Source organism: Musca vetustissima, unplaced genomic scaffold (genome assembly GCF_032173495.1).
Source record: "Musca vetustissima isolate MV318-11 ecotype Yass unplaced genomic scaffold, APGP_CSIRO_Mvet_v1 utg876849, whole genome shotgun sequence".
Taxonomy (NCBI): domain Eukaryota; kingdom Metazoa; phylum Arthropoda; class Insecta; order Diptera; family Muscidae; genus Musca; species Musca vetustissima.
Genome location: NW_026877878.1, coordinates 584 through 23194, shown reverse-complemented (window position 1 = coordinate 23194; position 22611 = coordinate 584). Strand labels below are relative to the sequence as shown.

General features: G+C 33.9%; 1 protein-coding gene across 1 annotated transcript; it reads left to right on the top strand.

Moving 5' to 3' along the window:
• The first annotated feature begins 234 nt into the window (after nucleotides 1–234).
• Nucleotides 235–18227, top strand: LOC133322560 (ethanolaminephosphotransferase 1). Its single transcript, XM_061531543.1, has 5 exons — nucleotides 235–313; nucleotides 10272–10882; nucleotides 10945–11125; nucleotides 14107–14386; nucleotides 18205–18227. Exons 1-5 carry the CDS (start codon nucleotides 284–286, stop codon nucleotides 18225–18227), a joined length of 1125 nt encoding a protein of 374 aa, XP_061387527.1. The 5' UTR covers nucleotides 235–283.
• The last annotated feature ends 4384 nt before the right edge of the window (nucleotides 18228–22611 follow it).

The window sequence follows — 22611 nt, the reverse complement described above, 5'->3', positions numbered from 1 at the left end:
TTTTTTATGGTCCTATATAAGGCGTGGATTTTTTAAATTATTTTTTTTTTGTATTTTTTCATATTCTATTCATATGGTCCTATATATTAGTTCCGAACCTATGCTTGAATACCCATGAAAGATAGTTGTTTTTTATTCCTTTTTGTACTTTTGTTGTTGTTCTAAACCATCTAATGTTTTATTCATAATTTTTTTATTAATGCTTATCTGTTTTCTTCTTCTTCTTCCTTTTTTTCTTTAACAGTATAGCGCACGCGATACCTCACCGTTGAGTGTTTATGTTATGCATCCCTTTTGGAATTGGATTGTCAAGGTAAATATGTGCAGCAAACATGTGCTTACAAAATAAATTCATAAACCCCCCGTCCCAACCTCCAAACCCCACCCCTCATTTGAGGCAGGCATGTGTGGAAAAGTGAAACTATAAAACAATAAATCCTATCATAAGGTTGGATTTTCAAAAGGAGGGCAGATAGGAAGGAAGGACGGAAGGCACATATAAAATATATATAGTATATACATATTCTACGGACAACATTCCTTTGGCATTGTTACAAAAAACACGGGTATCGTATATACAAAAGACAACTACAGTGGCGATGGAAAGTAGGCGAACACTATTGAAATTGATTTTGAGGAATCAAATATTTTAAAAAATCCTGTAAGGAAAGTGTAAAAGTCAGACGGCCGGTTAATGGGTACCTTATACTATTATGGGTACATACAAGAGGTTGCAAGAAATCGGAAGAAAATATATATGGGAGATATATTGAAATCTGAAGCGATTTCAACAAAATTTAACACACATAATTCTTGGCCTAATGCAGCACGCTGTGCAAAATTTCCTCTCAATCGGAATAATTGGTGTCCAAATTATTTGAAATCGGAATATACAAGGGAGCTATATCGAAATCTGAATCGAATCATTAAAACTTAAAATACATCATTCTAGTCCTATTTCAGTACGATGTGCAAAATTTGGTGGAAATCGGACAAAATTTGAGGCTTTTGTGCCCAATTTACATGGAATCGGAGGACATTTTATATGGGAGCTATATCTGAAGCGATTTCAATACCAATTAATACACGTCATTCTAGTCCTGATTTCGGGCGCTGTGCAAAATTTCGTCGAAATCGGACAAAATTTGAGGCGTTGGTTCCCAATTTACATGAAATCGGACGAAAATATATATGGGAGCTATATTGAAATCTGAAGCGATTTAAACAAAACTTAATACACCTCATTCTAGTCATATTGCAGTACGATGTGCCAAATTTCGTCGCAATCGGACCATCGTTGGCTATTTGGTGCTCCATTTATCTGAAATCGGCGGAAAATATACAAGGGAGCTAAATCCAACACTAAACCGAGTTCCATAAAATTTAACATACCGCATTCTAGTCCTAATTCTGTACCCTCTGCAAAATTTCGTGCCAATCGGACAAAATTCGGAGCTTTGGTGCCCAATTTATTTGAAATCGGATGCAAATATATATGGGAGCTATATCCAAAACTAAACCGATTTCCATAAAATTTAACATACCTCATTCTAGTCCTAATTCGGTACCCTCTGCAAAATTTCGTCGCAATCGGACTAAATATGAAGCGATTTTAATACAAATTAATACACGTCATTCTAGTCCTGATTTAGTGCACTGTACAAAATTTCGTCGAAATCGGACAAAATTTAAAGCTTTTGTGCACCATTTACATGAAATCGGCGGAATATATATATGGAAACTATATTAAAATCTGAACCGATTTTAAGAAAATTGACTGAATTCGGTACGATGTGCCAAATTTCGTCGCAATCGGACCATCGTTGGCTATTTGGTGCTCCATTTACCTGAAATCGGACGAAAATATACAAGGGAGCTATATCCAAACCTAAACCGATTTCCTTAAAACTCAACACACCTCATTCTAGTCCTAATTCAATACCCTCTGCAAAATTTCGCAATCAAACAAATGTTGGATATTTGGTGCACCATTTTCATTAAATCCGACGATACTATACATGGAAGCTATATCTAAATCTGAAGCGATTTTCACCAATTTTAATAGTTTTTCTCCTCAGACCAAATAAATGAACGATACAAAATTTCATCTCAATTGAATGATAATTGCGACCACTATTTTGTCGTGGTGGTCCCAATACGGCGTTACACAAATTTGAAGAATTTTGAGGGTTTTGAAAACGTTTCTCTACTGTTATTTGATATTTTGGTTTCTCACTGGGTAGCAAATCAAAAATGGTCGACATTGGTCCACTTTTAGGTATAGCCTCCCTTTAAGAGTACCCCGGTATTTCGGTATTTTGAAGATTTTTGGATAGGTTTTCTAAGCGAAATGACTGTAATATTTTTTTTTTTTTTGGTTCTCATTGGATGCCCTAACTTCCTACCAAAAATGATCAATATTGGTCCAATTTTCAGGGTTCCTCCCATATAACGGTACCTACAAAATTTCGATTTATGAGGAGTTTCGGCACATTATCCAACAGAATTGGCTGAAATTTGGTATTCAGGATGCTCATTGGGTAGGAACTCTTTTTACCACAAATTATCAATATTGGTCCAATTTTAGGTATATCTCCCCTTTAAGGGTAGCGGATATTTTTCTGTATTTTGAGGATTTTGGGTAGATTTTTCAATCAAATTAACTGTAATTTGGTATTTTGGATTCTCATTGGATAACAAATCTTCGTTCCAAAACATAGCAATATCGGACCATTTATAGATATAGACCCCCTTAAAGGGTATCCCGATTTTTCGGTATTTTAATGATTTTGGTCAGGTTTTTTAAGCGAAATTACTATAATTTGGTATTTTAGGATCTCATTGGGTAGCAAATCTTCTTACCAAAAATTGTCGACATTGGTCCACTTTTAGGTATAGCCTCCCTTCAAGGGTACCCCTCGAATTTCGGAATTTTAAGAAATTTGGCCAGGTTTTTCTATCAAATTGACTGTATTTCGTATTTTGGGTTCTCGTTGGATAACAAATCTTCGTACCTAAACTAAGCAATATCGGATCATTTTTAGGTATAGACCCCCTTACAGGGTATCCGGGATTTTCTGCATTTTGGGAATTTTTGACACGTTTTTCAAATTAATTGGCTGTAATTAGGTATTTTGGATTATCGTCATTGGTCCACTTTTAGCTATAGCCCCCCGTTCAAGGGTACACCTCAGATTTCGGAATTTTAAGGATTTTTGTCCAGTTTTTAAAGCAACTGCAATTTGGTATTTTGTGCTCTTTAAGAGCAAATCTCCTCACAAATTTTCAATATTGGTCCCGTTTTAGGCTCCCATACCTCTAAATTCTATTACTTTGGAGATTTTGAGCACATTTTTCAATCGAATTGGCTGTAATTTGATATTATGGGTTCTCATTAGGTAGCAAATCTTCTTACCAAAAATTGTCAACATTGGTCCATTTTTAGGTATGGTCCTCTTTAAATGATACCCCGATTTTTCAGTATATTGATCATATTTGGGCCATTTTTCAACCGAATTGGCTGTATTTTTATATTATGTATACTCAATGGGCAGTAAATCTTCCTATCAAAAATGGTCAATATTGGTCCAAATTTCAGGGTAGCTCTCATAAAAAAGGGACCCCTCAAATTTCGATATTTTTGTGGATTTTAAGCAAGTTTTTAACCGAATTGTCCTAAATTCGATATTTTGGGTTGTCATTGGGTAGCAAAATTTCTTACCAAAAATAATCAAAATTGGTTAAAGTTTCAGGGTACCTCCCATATAACGGTACCTTCCAAATTTAGATATATGAGGAATTTCGGCAGATTTTCCAATAGAATTGGCTGTAATTTGGTATTCTGCATGCTCATTGGGTGCCAAATCTTCCTTTCTAAAGTTATGAATTTTGTCCCACTTTTAGGTTAAGCCCGATTACTCCGATTTTTCTGCATTTTGATGATTATGGGAAGGTTTTACCACCGAATTTGCTGTAATTGAAATTTTTTGGTTTTCATTGGATGGCAAATCTTTTTACCAAAAATGATTAAAATTGACTCATATTTTGGGGTTGGTCCCATATAGCTATACCCATCAAATTTCGTATTTTAGGGGTCTTGGATACGTTTTCCAAAACATTAGCTGTAATTAAGGGATCTCATTGGGCAAATTACAATAGGTTGTAATTTGATATTTTTAGTTCTCATTGTAGCAAATTTCCCTACGAAAAATTATCAATATAGGTTCAAATTTCAGGGTACCTCCCATATTATGGTACTCCTCAAATTTCGATATTTTGGGGATTTTAAGCATGTTTTCAACCGATTTGTCTCAAATTCCATATTTTGGGTTCTCATTGGATATCAAATCTCCATACCAAAAATTATTAATATCGGTTCAAGTTTTAGGTTAGCTCTCATATAAAGGTACCTTCCAAATTTCGGAATGTGTCCAAAATCACATTTTCCAAAAAAAATGTCTTAAATTCGATATTTAGGGTTCTCATTGGGTAAAAAATCTTCCTACCAAAAATTATCAATATCGGTTCAAGTTTCAGGGTAGCTCCCATATAAAGGTAACCCTGAAATTTCGATATTTTGCCGATTTTGGACACATTTTCCAAGCGAATTGTCTCAAATTCGATAGTATGTATTCTCTTTGGATGGCAAATTTCTCTACCAAAAATTGTCAATATCGGTTCAAGTTTCAGGGTAGCACCCATATAAAAGTACCCCTCAAATTTCGATATTTTGGGGATTTTAGGCACATTTTCCAACCGAATTGGCTGTAATTTGATATTGAGGGTTCTCATTGGGTAGAAAACATTCCTACCAAAACTTATCAATATAGGCCCATGTTTCAGGGTAGCTCCCATATAAAGGTACCCCTCAAATTTCGATATTTTGGGGATTTCAGGCACATTTTCCAACCGAATTGGCTGTAATTTGGTATGTAGGGTTCTTAGGGAGTAGCAAATCTCTCTACCAAAATTTATCAATATTGGCCCATGTTTCAGGATAGCTCCCATATAAAAGTATCCCTCAAATGTCGATATTTTGGGATTTCAGGCACATTTTTCGACTGAATTTGCTGTAATTTGGTATTAAGGCTTCTCTGGGGGTAGCAAATCTCCCTACCAAAATTTATCAATATTGGTCCATGTTTCAGGGTAGCTCCCATATAAAAGTACTCCTCAAATTTCGATGTTTTGCGATTTTTAAGCACATTTTCTAATCGAATTGACTCTAATTTGACATTTTGGGTTCTCGTTAGGTAGGAAATCTTCCCACCAAAAATTTTAAATACTGATCCACTTTTAGGTGTATTTGAGGATTATTGACGTCCGAATCGTGTCAATAATCTTCAAAAAATATATTTTTTTAAGTTCCCATTAGTTAGCAAATCTTCCCATCCGTACTCAACTAGATTTTACTTTTTTATATAAATTTTCAAATCCATAAAAAAATTAGATTTTAAAATTAAAAAAAAAAAAAAACTTCTGCGGAATTCCCTTGCGTGTTCTGCCATGAATGCGGTAATTATAAATAAATTGTGATATTTTCACACACACACGTTCTTTCCGGCATATATCAATGTTATAAATACGTAATAATTAGGAGATAAGGGGTGGGAAGTAACTTCGAATGAATGTTATTAATCACCCGGCAGTTTTTAAAGAAAAAAAAAATACCAGACCGCAGATAGCGTGATAGTCAAGTGTGGTGGGTCATCAATAAATGAAATGATAAGCAGAGTGACTTATTTCTCAATAAGTATTGAGACACCTTTCAGAGATAATCTAAATGTGATAGAAAAAATTACTTTAAAATTGGATACCCAAGAAAAAACTTTTAATTATGAAATGACTTCCGATTAAATTGAAAAAAAAATTTTTTTTTCTTCCAACCAAATATAGTCACCCTCCAAAAATTTAAATATTTTAAATCTCGTCATTTATATACAACCCCCATTGGGTGCTAATAAAACAAATTGTTTCCCTTCAATCACGATTCGTCATACAATTAATTACAGCGGGGAATTAATCAAACCACTGTGCCCCTGTTTTTTTTCAGTTTTTCTGTTCATGGCTTTGCATGTGTACGGCCTATTTATGTCAAAGGCTCAAGCAGAAAGGATATTTGCCTCTCGGCAGTTGTTATTTTAGCTTTTCATTTGTTTGGCAAATCTAGGCAATTAAAATCAACATAAGCAGGGCAGTGAAACATGTAGATATGTGTGTTTGTAGGTACATAAGGGTGGAAGCCCTCAAAAATAATTTTTAGAAAAAAAATCATTTAAAAAATCCACGCCTTGTGGTCTTGTTAGTTGGCTTGTGCCAGAACTTTCTTTCCATAAGCCGAGCTTAAAAAAGGTTTCCAGGCGCGTCGGTCTTCTGCGCAGTTTTTCCAATTTGACCATATTCGGCAATGATCTTAGTCTTTCCATCTTATTCGTGGCCTTCCCCTTCTGCGTCAACCATCAGCTGGTTCGCTTTTATATGGCTTCTGGGCTGGGGCATCTTCATCCCTTCTCACAACATGACCTAGCCAACGTAGTCGCTGCAGCTCAATACGTCTAACAATGTCGATGTTCGATAATAGCTGGTACAACGCAGATTGGCCGTAGATCTTTCGGAGAATTCACCGTCAACGCAGATCGGCCCATAGATCTTTCGGAGAGTTTTAGCCTTATCTGCTTACGCAATTACCCATGCGTCAGATCCATATATCAACACGGGTAGTATCAGCGTCTTGTAGAGTGTGAGTTTGGTCTGGCTGGCGGGAGGTGGCCTTGCTTTTGAGTTGTTTGCTCAGACCATAGTAGCATCGGTTGGCCATCACTATCCTTCTTCGAATTTCAAAACTGATGTCCATCGTTTTGTTTATGGCGGTACTAAGATATATAAAATCTTTGACTACCTCGAAGCTGTAGTTCTTGTTTCTAAACTGCTTACTTAGACTATAGTAGCATCTGTTGGCCATCACTATCCTTCTCCGAATTTCAAAACTGATGTCATTCGTTTTGTTTATGGCAGTACTAAGGTATATAAAATCTTCGAAGCTGTAGTTCTCAAGTTCCACAGTTGGTCCGAGTCTACTGGACTTCTTGCGCGTTCATACCATCAGCTTGGTCTTCTCGCCGTTTACTGCCAGACCCACTTTGGCAGACTACTTCTCAAAGGTGGCTGTTACCTCTCTCAATGTTCGACCCATTATGTCGATGTCATCGGCGTAGGCGAGTAACATGTGTTGTTTGGTGTACCGAGTGCCATTTCTGTTCACTTTTGCCTCTCGTATGACCTTTTCCAGTAGGATGTTAAAAACGTCACACGGCAAACTATCACCTTGTCTGAATCCTCGTTCGGTATTAAAGGGCTCCGAGAGGCCCTTTCCGACTTTAACTGCTGATCTTGTGCCAGTTAAAGTTATCCTGCATAGCCGGATTAATTTTGCATGAATGCCAAAAGCAGACATGACTTTAAACACCTCTGAACGGATAGGGCTATCGAAGGCGGCTTTATAGTCGACGAATAGGTGAAATGTGTCGATGTGTTTTTCGTGGGTTTTTTTCAGGATTTGGCGCAGGAATGCCAAATGCAGACATGGCTTTATACACCTCTGAACGGATAGGGCTATCGAATGCGGCTTTATATGGATTTGCCAGGTCTGAAGCCGCATTGGTATGGTCCAATAATGTCATTGACCATTGGCTTCAATCGTTCGCACAGTAATCCAGCACTTTATATGCAATGGGAAGGAGACTTATTCCTCCATACTTGGCACATATTGTCTTGTCTCCTTTTTTGTGCACGGAACACAGGATGCTGAGGTTCTAATCGTTGAGCATGCATTCTTCTAGCCAAATTGTACTAATCAGCTGGTGCATGTTCCTTACCAGCATCTCACCACCAGGTTTGAATAGTTCGGCTTGTAAACCATCGGCACCTGCTGCTTTAATATTCTTCAGCCGATTGATTGCTATTCTGACCTCATCTTGGCTAGGTGGTATGTACTCTATACCGTCATCTATTATTGGGTATCCTCTATTGAGGATACCCCTCTTCACTGCTACTATTTGATACCAGAAGTTTTTCAAAATGTGCCTTCCATATCCTCAGCACGCTGTCTGTATCTGTAACCTGTAACTTCTTCATCTCTACAGGAGGATGTGCCTGCGCCAAAGTCTTCGGTTTGGTATTTTACCCGTTGGTAGAATTTTCGGACTTCATTCTGACATATCGATTTGCTCACGCTCACGTTTTTCTTGTTCTTTCTTCTTTTTTCTGAAAATACGTTTCTCCTCTCTCCTTTTCTCGCGATAATTCTCCATCACATTATGTGTTGCTACTGTCTGCAGGGTTGCCCTATACGCTGCGTTTTTCATATCAGTAGCATTACGGCACTCCTGATCATACCATGGGTTTCTTGGTGATGGTCTTTGGTACCCAAGTGTTGATTTTGCTGCAGTTTGTAGGGAGTGGGTAATTCTTTGCCATTGTGCTTCTATATTATTATCAGGACAAGGAGTGCTTTCGTCAAGCAGTTGGGTAAGTTGAGCGGAGTAGGCCTCGGCTACCTGTTGTGTTTGCAGCTTTACGAAGTCAAATTTCCGTGTTGCATTAGATCGCACCTTTGCTTCTACATTAAGACTGGTGCGAACCTTGGCTGCTACAAAGTAATGGTCCAAATCGATATTCGCTCCTCGGATCGATCGAACGTCTAATACACTGGATGAATGCCTTCCGTCTATCACAACATAATCAATTTGATTTCTCGTTGTTCGATCGGGAGAAATCCAAGTGGCCTTGTGTATATCGAGATGCTTGAATCTGGTGCTGCTAATTACCAGGTTTTTTGCTGCCGCGAAGTCAATCATCCTCATGCCATTGTCGGATGTTTCTTCATGAAGGCTGAATTTTTCGACGGCGACGGCCAAAAATATTTTCCCTTCCGATTTTTGCATTAATGTCATCGCCAGGGCATCGATCATTTGCTGTTTTTAGGCGCTCGTAAAATATGTCTTTGGTCTGGTGAGCTTTGTTTTCGGTCGGAGCATGGGCGCAAATAATACATCAGTCTTTGTTGCGCTTTTATGAACTTCGTTTTTATGCGGATTATAACAATTCGCTCATCTACTGGAGTGAGTCTGGAGACGAGGTCTTTTATTCTCTTATTAACCACAAATCCGCAGCCAAATTCATGTCGCGTTTCTTGGCGGCTATAATACAGACGCCCTGTACGCCAATCATCTCATTTTCTTACGCCAGTCCCTTTCCATAGGGTACCCCTATTAATCTCAATTGTTGGGAGTTTGTGCAAGTTTATCATTCGAATTGGCTATAATTTGGTATTTTGAATCCTCATTAGATAAAAAACTTTGTACCAAAAATTATTAATATCGGTCCATTTTTTATTGTAGCTCCCATATAAGGGTACCCCTATTTTTCTGAATTTTTGGGATCTTGGCCAAGTCTTTCAACCGAAATGGCTATAATTTTATACTTTAAGTTCGCATTAGGTTGCAAATGCACCTACTAAAAATAATCGATATCGATCTACGTTTTAGGATAGTTCTCATATAACAATACCCCCTATTATTCCGAATTTTGGGCATTTTTGACACATTTTTTAACCAAATTGCCTGTAATTTGGTACATTGACTAACCATTGGCTGGTAAATCTCCCTACCAGAAATAATCGACATAGCTCAACTTTTTAGGCTGGCTCCCATATAACGGTACCACCAAAAATTCCGATATTTGGGGATTTTGAGAATTTTTTTTCAACCGAAATGGCTATAATTTGTTATTTTGAATCCTCATTAGGTAATAAATCTCCCTACCAAAAATTATCGATATCGGTCTACTTTTTAGGATAGCTCCCATATAAAGGTACCCCATTATTCGGTATTTTGGGGATTTTTGACACGTTTTTCAAACGAATTGGTTGTAATTTGGTTGATTGTGTTCGCATTGGGTAGAAAATCTCCATACCAAAAATGATCGAATTCTGTTCACTTTTTATGATAGCTCCCATATAACGGTACCCCCTATAATTCGAATTTTTGGGGATTTTGGGAATTTTTTTAACTGAAATGGTTATAATTTGGTGTTTTTAATCCTCATCAGATAGAAAATCTCCCTACCAAAAATTATCGATATTGGGTCACTTTTAATAATAGCTCCCATATAACGGTAAAAATCCCCACCTTCTGTCGGACCCTTAAAAATAATTATTAAAAATATTTAATTTTTTTTTAATTTTTATTTTCTGTTTCTCTTCTTCATTCCAGTTCTTTCCACGATGGCTGGCACCGAACGTTATGACCTTCCTCGGATTCCTATGTACAGCTTTAAATTTTTTCCTACTCTCATATTATGATTGGAATTTCTATGCCAGTTCCGGCCTGGATGGTACAACACCCATCCCTTCCTGGGTATGGCTGTGTACGGCCATCAACATTTTCCTGGCCTACACCCTCGATGGCATTGATGGTAAACAGGCAAGGCGCATAGGCCTCTCTGGACCGTTGGGAGAACTTTTTGATCATGGATTAGATTCGTACACAGCTGTATTGATACCCACATGTCTGTATAGTATATTCGGACGTTCGCCGACCTATTCTGTGGCACCCATACGTATGTACTATGTATGTTGGATGGTGTTCTTTAACTTTTATGTTTCCCATTGGGAGAAATATAATACCGGTGTCCTCTACCTACCCTGGGGCTATGATCTGAGTATGTGGGGCTCTACAGCTATGTATCTGATCACATGGTGGTGTGGTTTTGAATTTTGGAAACGTGAACTGCCATTTGGCATCCCGCTGGGTAATGCCATGGAATTTTTGCTGCATTTCAGTGCCATGGCCAATACACCCATGGTGGTGGTGAATATTTACAAGTAAGTGGCTCTAAATTAATTTTAAAATTCCGATTTTAATTTTGATCTCCTTTCTTTTTCAGCTCTTATGTCCAGCGTACGGGTAAAATGCGCACATTTAAGGAAGCCATACGGCCACTGTGGCCCCTCTTGGCCTTTATGGTTTTACTTATACTGTGGCCTTTTATCTCACCCAATGATATTATGGAAAAGGATCCCCGGGTGCTGTTTATGCTGAGCGGTACCATATTTTCAAATATTAGTGTAAGTCCTCCTGCCTCTGTAATTTAAAAAAATGTTTCCTTTGGAAATTTAGCTACTTCTTGACGGTTGCCTATCTCAACATTTCTTAGGAAACTTATCCATTTCCTGGCGGTTCCCTATCTCAAAATTTTCTTCGGAAATTTATCCACTTCATTGTGGTGGACCCCCCGTTCCTTATCTTTAGTTTTTAAAATTTTTTTTTATTGATTTTTTTATTTCAACAATTTTGTATTTTTTATTGCGGTTTTTTCTGTGACGAACCTCGTCGAACGACCCGTTGCCGCATTTTCAAGTACTTTTAATTATACCACAGTAAATCAATTGGGTATACACTTTGATAACTATGAATCACACTTGTTGTTGTTGTAGTAGTGTTGTTGTAGTATTACCACCAAAGGTGATTTCATTTAATGTCCAGCAACCACTAAAGAACCTATGACCATATTTGAGGCTAGAAAAATAGCCGATGTATTTCTTGAGGCACAACATTTTATTGATAAATAAAAAAAAACGTGACAAATGGGACTAATAGGTATTTGAAAAGATAAAAAATATAAAACGAAAAAATATATTTTTTATAACAGAAATTGAAATTAAAAAATAACATTTTCCTAAAAAAGGCAATTTTAGTTCCGACATTTTTTCAGAATAAAATTCCTGTCTGTTTAAATCACGTTAGAGCTTTGAAATTTTGCACAAGCATTGCTAGTGCTTCAAGAATACTTGATATTGAAAATGGGATATATCGGTCCATGTTTTGGAATAGGTCCCATTTAACGATATCCCAAAATATTCGAAATTTCAGATATTTGTGAAAAATTTTTTCAATCGAATTAACTGTAATTTGATATTTTGAGTTCGCAGTGCGTAACAAATCTCCCTACCAAAATGATCGATATCGGTCAACTTTTAAGGATATTCTCCATACAACGGTACCCCCAAAAATTCAGATTTTTGGAGATTTTGAGAACTTTTTTCAACCAAAATGGCTATAATTTAGTATTTAGACTTTCCATTGCGTAGCAAATCTTCCTATCAAAAATGAGCGTCATCGGTCCACTTTTTAAGATAGCTCCCTTATAAGGTTTCCCCTATTAGTCTGAATTTTTGGAAGCTTGGGCAAGTTTTTCAATCGAATTGTATATAATTCGGTATTTTGAATTCTCATTAGATAGTAAATCTCGTTACCAAAAATGATTAAGATTGGGCCACTTATTATGAAAGCTTCCATATAAGGGTACCCCCATTATTCTGAATTTTGGGCATTTTTGACAGATTTTTTTATCCGAATTGCCTGTAATTTAATACATTAACTTCCCATTAGCTGGTAAATCTCCCTACCGAAAATGATCGGCATAGGTCCACTTTTTAGGATAGCTCCCATATAACGGTACCACCAAAAATTCCGATTTTTGGGGATTTTGAGAATTTTTTTCACCGAAATGGCTATAATTTGTTATTTTGAATCCTCATTAGGTAGTAAATCTCCCTATCAAAAATAATCGATATCGGTCTACGTTTTAGGACAGCTCCCATATAAGGGTACCCCCATTATTCCGAATTTTGGGCATTCTTGACATATTTTTCAACCGAATTGGCTGTAATTTGGTACATTGAGTTCGCATTGGGTAGCAAATCTCCCTTCCAAAAATGATCAATATTGGGCCACTTTTTATGATAGCTCCCATATAACGGTATCCCCAAAAATTCACATTTTTGTGAATTTTGAGATTTTTTTTCAAGCGAAATGGCTATAATTTAGTATTTTGAATACTCTTACGTTGCAAATCCTTGTAGTAAAAATTATCGATATTGATCCGCATTTTATGATATCTCCCATATAAGGATACCCCTATTTTTTCTGAATTTTGGGGATCTTGGTCAAGTCTTTCAACCGAAATGGCTGTAATTTGGTACTTTGAGTTCGCATTGGGTACCAAATCTCCCTACCAAAAATTATTTATATCGGTTCACGTTTTATGATAGCTCCCATATAACGTACCAATAAAAATTCCGATTTTTTTGGGCATTTTGGGACCTTTTTTCAACCGAATTGGCTATAATTTGGTATATCGAATCTTCATTAGTCAACAAATTTTTGTACTAAAAATTATCGATATTGGGCCACTTTTTATGATAGCTCTCATATAACGGCACCTCCCATTATTCCGAATTTTTGATATTTTTGGCACATTTTTCAACCGAATTGCCTGTAATTTGGTTCCTTGAGTTCGCATTGGGTAGCAAATCTCCTACCAAAAATTATCGAATTGGGACTACTTTTTATGATAGCTCCCATATAAGGGAACAACCAAAAATTACGAATTTTGAGAACTTTTTCAATCGAAATGGCTATAATTTAGTACTTTGAATACTCATTACGTTGCAAATGCTTGTAGCAAAAATTATCGTTATTGGTCCACTTTTTATGATAGCTACCATATAACGGTACAACAAAAAATTCCGATTTTTGGGGATTTTGAGAACTTCTTGTCAAACGAAATGGCTATAATTTAGTATTTTGTACCATCATTAGGTATCAAACCTCCATACCAAAAAATCCCCCTTCTAAACTCGATAAGTGTTAAAAGTTTATTTTAATTTTTTTTAACAATTTTTAAATTATTTTTTAAAAGTTTAAAATAAAAAAATCCGCGCCTTATGTGGACCCTCAAAATTAATTTTTTAAAAAATTCACGCCTTATATGGACTCTCAAAATTAATTAATGTGGTACCCCTTAAAAATAATTTTTAAAAAATTCACGCCTTATATGGAGTCTCAAAATTAATTGTTGTGGTACCACTTAAAATCATTTTTAAAAAATCCACGCCTTGTTGTGGTACCCCTTAAATATAATTTTTGAAAAATCTACGCCTTGCGTAGGACCCTTAAAAATAATATATATATATATATATATATATTTTTTTTTTTCTAATTTTTAAGTAAATTCTTACCTTCTTTGTTTTCTCTTTTTTTGCAGTGCCGCCTGATTGTTGCCCAAATGTCGAATACACGCTGTGAAAGTTTCCACTGGATGACACCGATCTATGTGATTTGTATAGCCCTCGGTCTGTGGCTGCCATTCCTAGAACGTTTCATGTTATATTTCCTATTCGTGATCACCACGCTTGCCCATTGGCATTATGGCGCTGCTGTGGTCAATCAAATGTGTGAACATTTCAATCGGATTTGTTTCAGTGTACATATGCGACAACCTGCTGCAGATAAATTAAAGGCCAAAATTAATGGTCAAAGCTCAAGTACAACAACAAATGACAACAACACTATCACATCATCATCGACAACAACAACATCATCAGCAGTTACTTCCAATTTAGAAAGCCCCCACTCCTCCACCTCGATCTTGGCATCACAAAAATTAGAATAATATAATTTTTTATTTAATAATAATGTTTAAGTGTGTGTGTTCTTATTTGAAAATTATTTTTTTAATTTAATTTAATTTTTTTGGAAAGTATTTTTGTTATTTTAATGTTTAATTTTAAATTGTATTTATTTGTTTTATCTTAACGAACCAAAAGGAAGAAGATCATTCAATTCAGGGCATTATGTTTGTATGTGCGTGTGTTTTGAGGCTATATATTATACATAATTCAATACTGAGATTCTAATGCTATATAAATATGCATATATATATTTTTTTTAATTTTTAATTTGTTGTGATTTTGTTTGCATATTGTGTATTTATAAAAAATCCTTATTAGAATTTCTAAATATTGATAATAAGCTTTGTATTAATTCTCAGTCTAAATGTAGTAGTGTGTAATTTAAAAAAAAATAGATTAGCTTTATATTATTTCAAACGCTTATTTAATTTCCTCTGCAATTTTTATTATTTTTAATTTGTTTTCTTTTTAATTTTAATATTTTTTAATTCTTATTTTTTCTCTCGAATCTTTGGTTCCTTTATTTTTATTCTAATGTTCAATATATCAAGATTGTTTTAGAATTGATTTGATTGATAGGTCAGGGGTAAAATATCTATTTTTTAAAAAATTAATTTTAAAAATTTTATTTCCTCTACCTGCCAAAAAAATATTGTTCTCAAACAATCTTGTCAAATTTGTATAAAAACAAATTTAGTCATCACCCAATCCCTTTATTTATTTTAATCAAGAAATCTGATTAATAAACCAAAAAATTTTTAATAAAAAATAATACCCCCCTTTCTTAATCTTAATCTAACCTATAGTCCCAATTAAACCTTCAATATTTCAATATTCTAAGAAACCAGCACAAATTTTAATAATCTATAAAATTTATTTTGAGATTGTATTTTTTTTAAATTCAAGCCTTGTGTTAATTCCTAAAAAAATATATTTAAAAAATGTTTTAATGCTATAAAAAATATTTTATAAAGATCTACCCAAAGCGTAGATTTTTCAAAAAAATATTTTTAAGGGATCTATCCAAGGCGTAGATTTTTTAAAGAATATTTTTTAGGGGTCTTCGCGGGCGTGGATTTTTTAAAGTTCTACCCAAGGTGTAGAATATTTTTTTTTTTTGAAAATCCATACCTTGTCCAATCGTAATGAAATTTGGCACAGCTCATTCTTTTGGCCCGGGGACTAACCCTAATGAAAGTAATGAGAATCGATTCAGGTTTAGATATAGCTACCATATATATTTTCATCCGATTTTATGGAAATCGGGCACCAAGTAGTCAAAGTTTGTCCGATGGCCAAGAAATTTTACACAGAGTACTGATTTGGGTCGATAATGATGTGTCTGAAATTTTATTGGAATCGGTTCGGAATTAGATGTAGGTCCCATGTATATTTTCATTCGATTTCATGTAAATCGTGCACCAAATGGCCAATGTTTGTCCGATTGTGATGAAATTTGGTATAGAGTCAAGAATTAGGTCTAGAATGAGGTGTATTAAATTTTGTGCAAATCGCTTCAGATTTCGATATACCTCTCATATATATTTTCATCCGATTTCATGTAAATCGAGCACCAAGGAGCCGAAGTTGGTTCGATTGCGATGAAATTTGGCACAGCTTACTGAATTAGGTCTAGAATGATGTGTATTAAATTTTGTGCAAATCGCTTCATATTTCGATATAGCTCTCATATATATTTTCATCGGGTTTCATGTAAATCGGATACCAAATGGACAAAGTTTGTTCGATTGCCTTGAAATTTAGCATGGAATACTGATTTGGGTCTAGAATGATGTGTGTTAAGTTTTATTGAAATCGCTTCAGATTTCGATATAGCTTCCATATATATTTCCATCCATTTTTTTTAAAATCGGCCACCAAATGGCCAAATTTTGTTCGATTGCCATGAAATTTAGCATGGAGTACTGAATTGAGACTGACATACGGTGTGTTGAATTTGGTTGAAATCGCTTCAGATTTCGATATAGCTCCCATATATATTTTCATCCGATTTTTTGAAAATCGGCCACCAAATGGCCAAATTTTGTTCGATTGCCATGAAATTTAGCATGGAGTACTGAATTGGGACTGGCATAAGGTGTGTTGAATTTTATTGAAATCGCTTTAAATTTCGATATATCTCCTATATATATTTTCATCCGGTTTCATGTAAATCGAGCATCAAGGAGCCGAAGTTGGTTCGATTGCGATGAAATTTGGTACAGGTTAATGATTTAAGACTAGAATGATGTGTATGAAATTTCATAGAAATCGGTTCAGTTTTAGATATAGCTCCCATATATATTTTCCGCCGATTTTAAGGAAACCAAATAGCCAATGTTTGTCCGATTGCCTTGAAACTTAGCATGGAATACTGATTTGGGTCTAGAATGATGCGTATTAAGTTTTGTTGAAATCGCTTCAGATTTCGATATAGCTCTCATATATATTTTCATCGGATTTCATGTAAATCGGGTACCAAATAGCCAATGTTTTTCCGATTGCCTTGAAACTTTGCATGGAATACTGATTTGGGTCTAGAATGATGTGTTTTAAGTTTTATTGAAATCGCTTCAGATTCAGATATAGCTCCCATATATATTTTCATCCGATTTTATGGAAATCGGGCACCAAGGAGCCAAAATGTTTCCGATAACGATGAAATTTTGCACAGCGTACAGAAGAATTAAGACTAGAATAATGCGTGTTAAATTTTATTGAAATCTATTCAGATTTCGATATAGCTCCCATATATATTTTCATGTGATTTCATGTAAATCGGATACCAAATGGCCAAATTTTGTCCGATTGCGATGAAATTTTGTACAATGTATTGGATTTGGACCAGAATGAAATGTGTGAAGTTTTATAGAAATCGCTTTAGATTTCGATATAGCTCCCATATATATTTTCATCCGATTTCATGTAAATCGGGCACCAAAGAGCCAAAGATTGACCGATTTTGATGAAATTTGGTACAGTGTCAAGAATTAGGTCTAGAATGATGTGTATTAAATTTTGTTGAAATCGCTTCAGATTTCGATATAGCTCCCACATATATTTTCATCCGATTTTAGGTAAATCGAATACCAAATGGTCAAAATTTGTTCGATTGTGATGAAATTTTGCATAGAGTTTTACATTTGAACTAGAATGAGTTGTGTTAGAATGGATGGATTTTTGGAAAAAATAAAATTTTTTGAAAAAAATTTTTTTAAAGAAATTTTTTTTTTCTAAAAAAAATTTATTATTTCTTATTTTCTTTTCTGCTTTATTTTCGGTAATTTATTGCCAATCTCACAAAATAGTTAACTAATATTTGTTTCTATAGTTTACACATAACCTCAAAAAAAAAAAAAAAAAATTAAAAAAATATTTTTTTAAATAAAATGCAATCTATAACACAAATTTGTTACCAAATATTAAGCAAAAGAATTATTTGTATTAAGTATATTAATATTTTATTGCTAATTTTAAGTTCTTTAGTGACATAAATATTTATTTTTTTTTAATTTCAAACTAACCTCAAAAAATATATTTCTATAAAATATATTTTTTTTCCAAATTTCAATAAAGGTCAATTTCAAATTACAACCTAATAAAATAATAAATCATAACAATAACAGTCTAAAAATAATAAATCTTAATCCGTAAACTCTGTCTCTCTCTAGAATTCCCTCTATATCAACAATAAGACACCCCTCCCCCAGCCCTCTACACATATAACTATCTATTTTTGTATAACAATAAAAATAATGGTGATATACATTTAATAAAAAATACTAATAATAAAAAAACAACAACAACATGAAGAGATTAATAATAAACAACAACATGAAGAGATTAATAATAGAAAACCAAATACAAATCCAGGAAAAAAGACATCACTTCATATTAAGAGACAAAAAAATATTCAACTATAATTTAATTTAAAAAAATAATTTAAATAAAAAAATTAATTTTTTAAAATAAATTATTTTAAAATATATATAAATATTGTAAAAAATATATAAATACTCAGAAAATAGCTTGGAACGTAATTCTACATATGAAGGAAAATAAAAGTTTCAATACAAATATTTATAAACATAATAATTATATATAAATATTTAATAATAATAAAAATAAAATTTGAAATAAAAAAAGACAAAATTATAACGAATAAACAATGCAAATAAATTATTATTATTTTAATTTAAAATATTCAAAAAAAAAAATATATTTTATTACAATTTTAAAATGTTAGGTAAGATCGACCATTAATTTTACCATTACTACAAAATACTAAAAAAAATATTTTATTTTAAATTTGAAATTTTTATATTTTTTTATTATTATGTTAATACAAAATTTTAGGTAAAAATCGACCAAAACTTTTCAGACCAACAAGTTTTTATTTGTTTTTTTTTTTAATTTCTTTAAAAAATCATCATATATTATTTTTTATTGTTTTTTAATGACTATTTTCCATATTTTTTATATATATTTTTTTCAGCCATGTTCCGGCATATATTAAAATATTTCAAATCAATTTTGTATTCGCAGTATTTAAGCCATGGTCTATTATGGGTGTACGCTCAGTAATTTCCTAATCCAAACCTCCCATCGCAATGAAAGGCTTTCTAACAACACTTTTGCTATTGGGACTATTGTCCGGTTCCACACTGGCCTCAGAGGTAAGAGGAGTCAATTATTTCAATTAAAAAAAAAATTAATTCTTTTCTTTTACAGCGCAAAGTAGGACGTTTCACTGTGAGAAAGGTAGGCTAAGCAAGGAATAAAGACGAGAAAATATCCACAATTTGCATTGGTCACCAAAAATAAAAAAAAACGAAATTTATAAAAAATAAAAATAATTTTTAAAAAATCCACGCCTTGTGTAGGACCCCCAAAAATAATTTTTAAAAAATCCACGCCTTGTGTAGGACCCCCAAAAAGAATTTTTAAAAAATCCACGCCTTGTGTAGGACCCCCAAAAATAATTTTTAAAAAATCCACGCCTTGTGTAGGACCCCCAAAAATAATTTTTAAAAAATCCACGCCTTGTGTAGGACCCCCAAAAATAATTTTTAAAAAATCCACGCCTTGTGTAGGACCCCCAAAAATAATTTTTAAAAAATCCACGCCTTGTGTAGGACCCCCAAAAATAATTTTTAAAAAATCCACGCCTTGTGTAGGACCCCCAAAAATAATTTTTAAAAAATCCACGCCTTGTGTAGGACCCCCAAAAATAATTTTTAAAAAATCCACGCCTTGTGTAGGACCCCCAAAAATAATTTTTAAAAAATCCACGCCTTGTGTAGGACCGCCAAAAATAATTTTTAAAAAATCCACGCCTTGTGTAGGACCCCCACGCCTTGTGTAAAAAAATAATTTTTAAAAAATCCACGCCTTGTGTAGGACCCCCAAAAATAATTTTTAAAAAATCCACGCCTTGTGTAGGACCCCCAAAAATAATTTTTAAAAAATCCACGCCTTGTGTAGGACCCCCAAAAATAATTTTTAAAAAATCCACGCCTTGTGTAGGACCCCCAAAAATAATTTTTAAAAAATCCACGCCTTGTGTAGGACCCCCAAAAATAATTTTTAAAAAATCCACGCCTTGTGTAGGACCCCCAAAAATAATTTTTAAAAAATCCACGCCTTGTGTAGGACCCCCAAAAATAATTTTTAAAAAATCCACGCCTTGTGTAGGACCCCCAAAAATAATTTTTAAAAAATCCACGCCTTGTGTAGGACCCCCAAAAATAATTTTTAAAAAATCCACGCCTTGTGTAGGACCCCCAAAAATAATTTTTAAAAAATCCACGCCTTGTGTAGGACCCCCAAAAATAATTTTTAAAAAATCCACGCCTTGTGTAGGACCCCCAAAAATAATTTTTAAAAAATCCACGCCTTGTGTAGGACCCCCAAAAATAATTTTTAAAAAATCCACGCCTTGTGTAGGACCCCCAAAAATAATTTTTAAAAAATCCACGCCTTGTGTAGGACCCCCAAAAATAATTTTTAAAAAATCCACGCCTTGTGTAGGACCCCCAAAAATAATTTTTAAAAAATCCACGCCTTGTGTAGGACCCCCAAAAATAATTTTTAAAAAATCCACGCCTTGTGTAGGACCCCCAAAAATAATTTTTAAAAAATCCACGCCTTGTTGAGGACCCCCAAAAATAATTTTTAAAAAATCCACGCCTTGTGTAGGACCCCCAAAAATAATTTTTAAAAAATCCACGCCTTGTGTAGGACCCCCAAAAATAATTTTTAAAAAATCCACGCCTTGTGTAGGACCCCCAAAAATAATTTTTAAAAAATCCACGCCTTGTGTAGGACCCCCAAAAATAACTTTTATAAAATCCACGCCTTGTGTAGGACCCCCAAAAATAACTTTTATAAAATCCACGCCTCGTGTGGGACCCCCAAAAATAACTTTTATAAAATCCACGCCTTGTGGAAGACCCTTAAAAATATTTTTTATAAAATCCACGCCTTTACTTGTTTAATTAATTTTTTTATTTCTTTATTGGAGATTTTTTATGCCACGTGTCCATGGACCTGCTAGGGTCTATAGTAGGGAGGAACAAAGAATTTCTGGTATAAAAAAAAATAATTAGGAAAAATTGACTTTTCATTTCCATATACTCACATCTGATGATTTCGAGGCGGAGCCAGACACAATCAGGCTGACAATTAATAGTCCGATTCCTACTAAACCTTTCATTGCAATAGACGTTCGTGGAAAATTAAAATCAATTGTTAGTTTTTTGAAAGTTTTAAATATTTCGATAACAAATCTGTTCTACTAATTTATTCCGACACATGCCTCGCTTGGGTTAATTGTTTGAAAATATTCCCAGATTAGAGGGCAGAATTTTTTAAAAATTATTTGAAGGAGCTACTATAAGGCGTGGATTTTTTAAAAATTATTTGAAGGGGCTACTATAAGGCGTGGATTTTTTAAAAATTATTTTGAGGGTCTACTATAAGGCGTGGATTTTTTAAAAATTATTTTGAGGGTCTACTATAAGGCGTGGATTTTTTAAAAATTATTTTGAGGGTCTACTATAAGGCGTGGATTTTTTAAAAATTATTTTGAGGGTCTACTATAAGGCGTGGATTTTTTAAAAATTATTTTGAGGGTCTACTATAAGGCGTGGATTTTTTAAAAATTATTTTGAGGGTCTCCCTCCACATAAGGCGTGGATTTTTTTAAAAATTATTTTGAGGGTCTACTATAAGGCGTGGATTTTTTAAAAATTATTTTGAGGGTCTACTATAAGGCGTGGATTTTTTAAAAATTATTTTGAGGGTCTACTATAAGGCGTGGATTTTTTAAAAATTATTTTGAGGGTCTACTATAAGGCGTGGATTTTTTAAAAATTATTTTGAGGGTCTACTATAAGGCGTGGATTTTTTTAAAATTATTTTTGAGGGTCTCTACTATAAGGCGTGGATTTTTTAAAAATTATTTTGAGGGTCTACTATAAGGCGTGGATTTTTTAAAAATTATTTTGAGGGTCTACTATAAGGCGTGGATTTTTTAAAAATTATTTTGAGGGTCTACTATAAGGCGTGGATTTTTTAAAAATTATTTTGAGGGTCTACTATAAGGCGTGGATTTTTTAAAAATTATTTTGAGGGTCTACTATAAGGCGTGGATTTTTTAAAAATTATTTTGAGGGTCTACTATAAGGCGTGGATTTTTTAAAAATTATTTTGAGGGTCTACTATAAGGCGTGGATTTTTTAAAAATTATTTTGAGGGTCTACTATAAGGCGTGGATTTTTTAAAAATTATTTTGAGGGTCTACTATAAGGCGTGGATTTTTTAAAAATTATTTTGAGGGTCTACTATAAGGCGTGGATTTTTTAAAAATTATTTTGAGGGTCTACTATAAGGCGTGGATTTTTTAAAAATTATTTTGAGGGTCTACTATAAGGCGTGGATTTTTTAAAAATTATTTTGAGGGTCTACTATAAGGCGTGGATTTTTTAAAAATTATTTTGAGGGTCTACTATAAGGCGTGGATTTTTTAAAAATTATTTTGAGGGTCTACTATAAGGCGTGGATTTTTTAAAAATTAT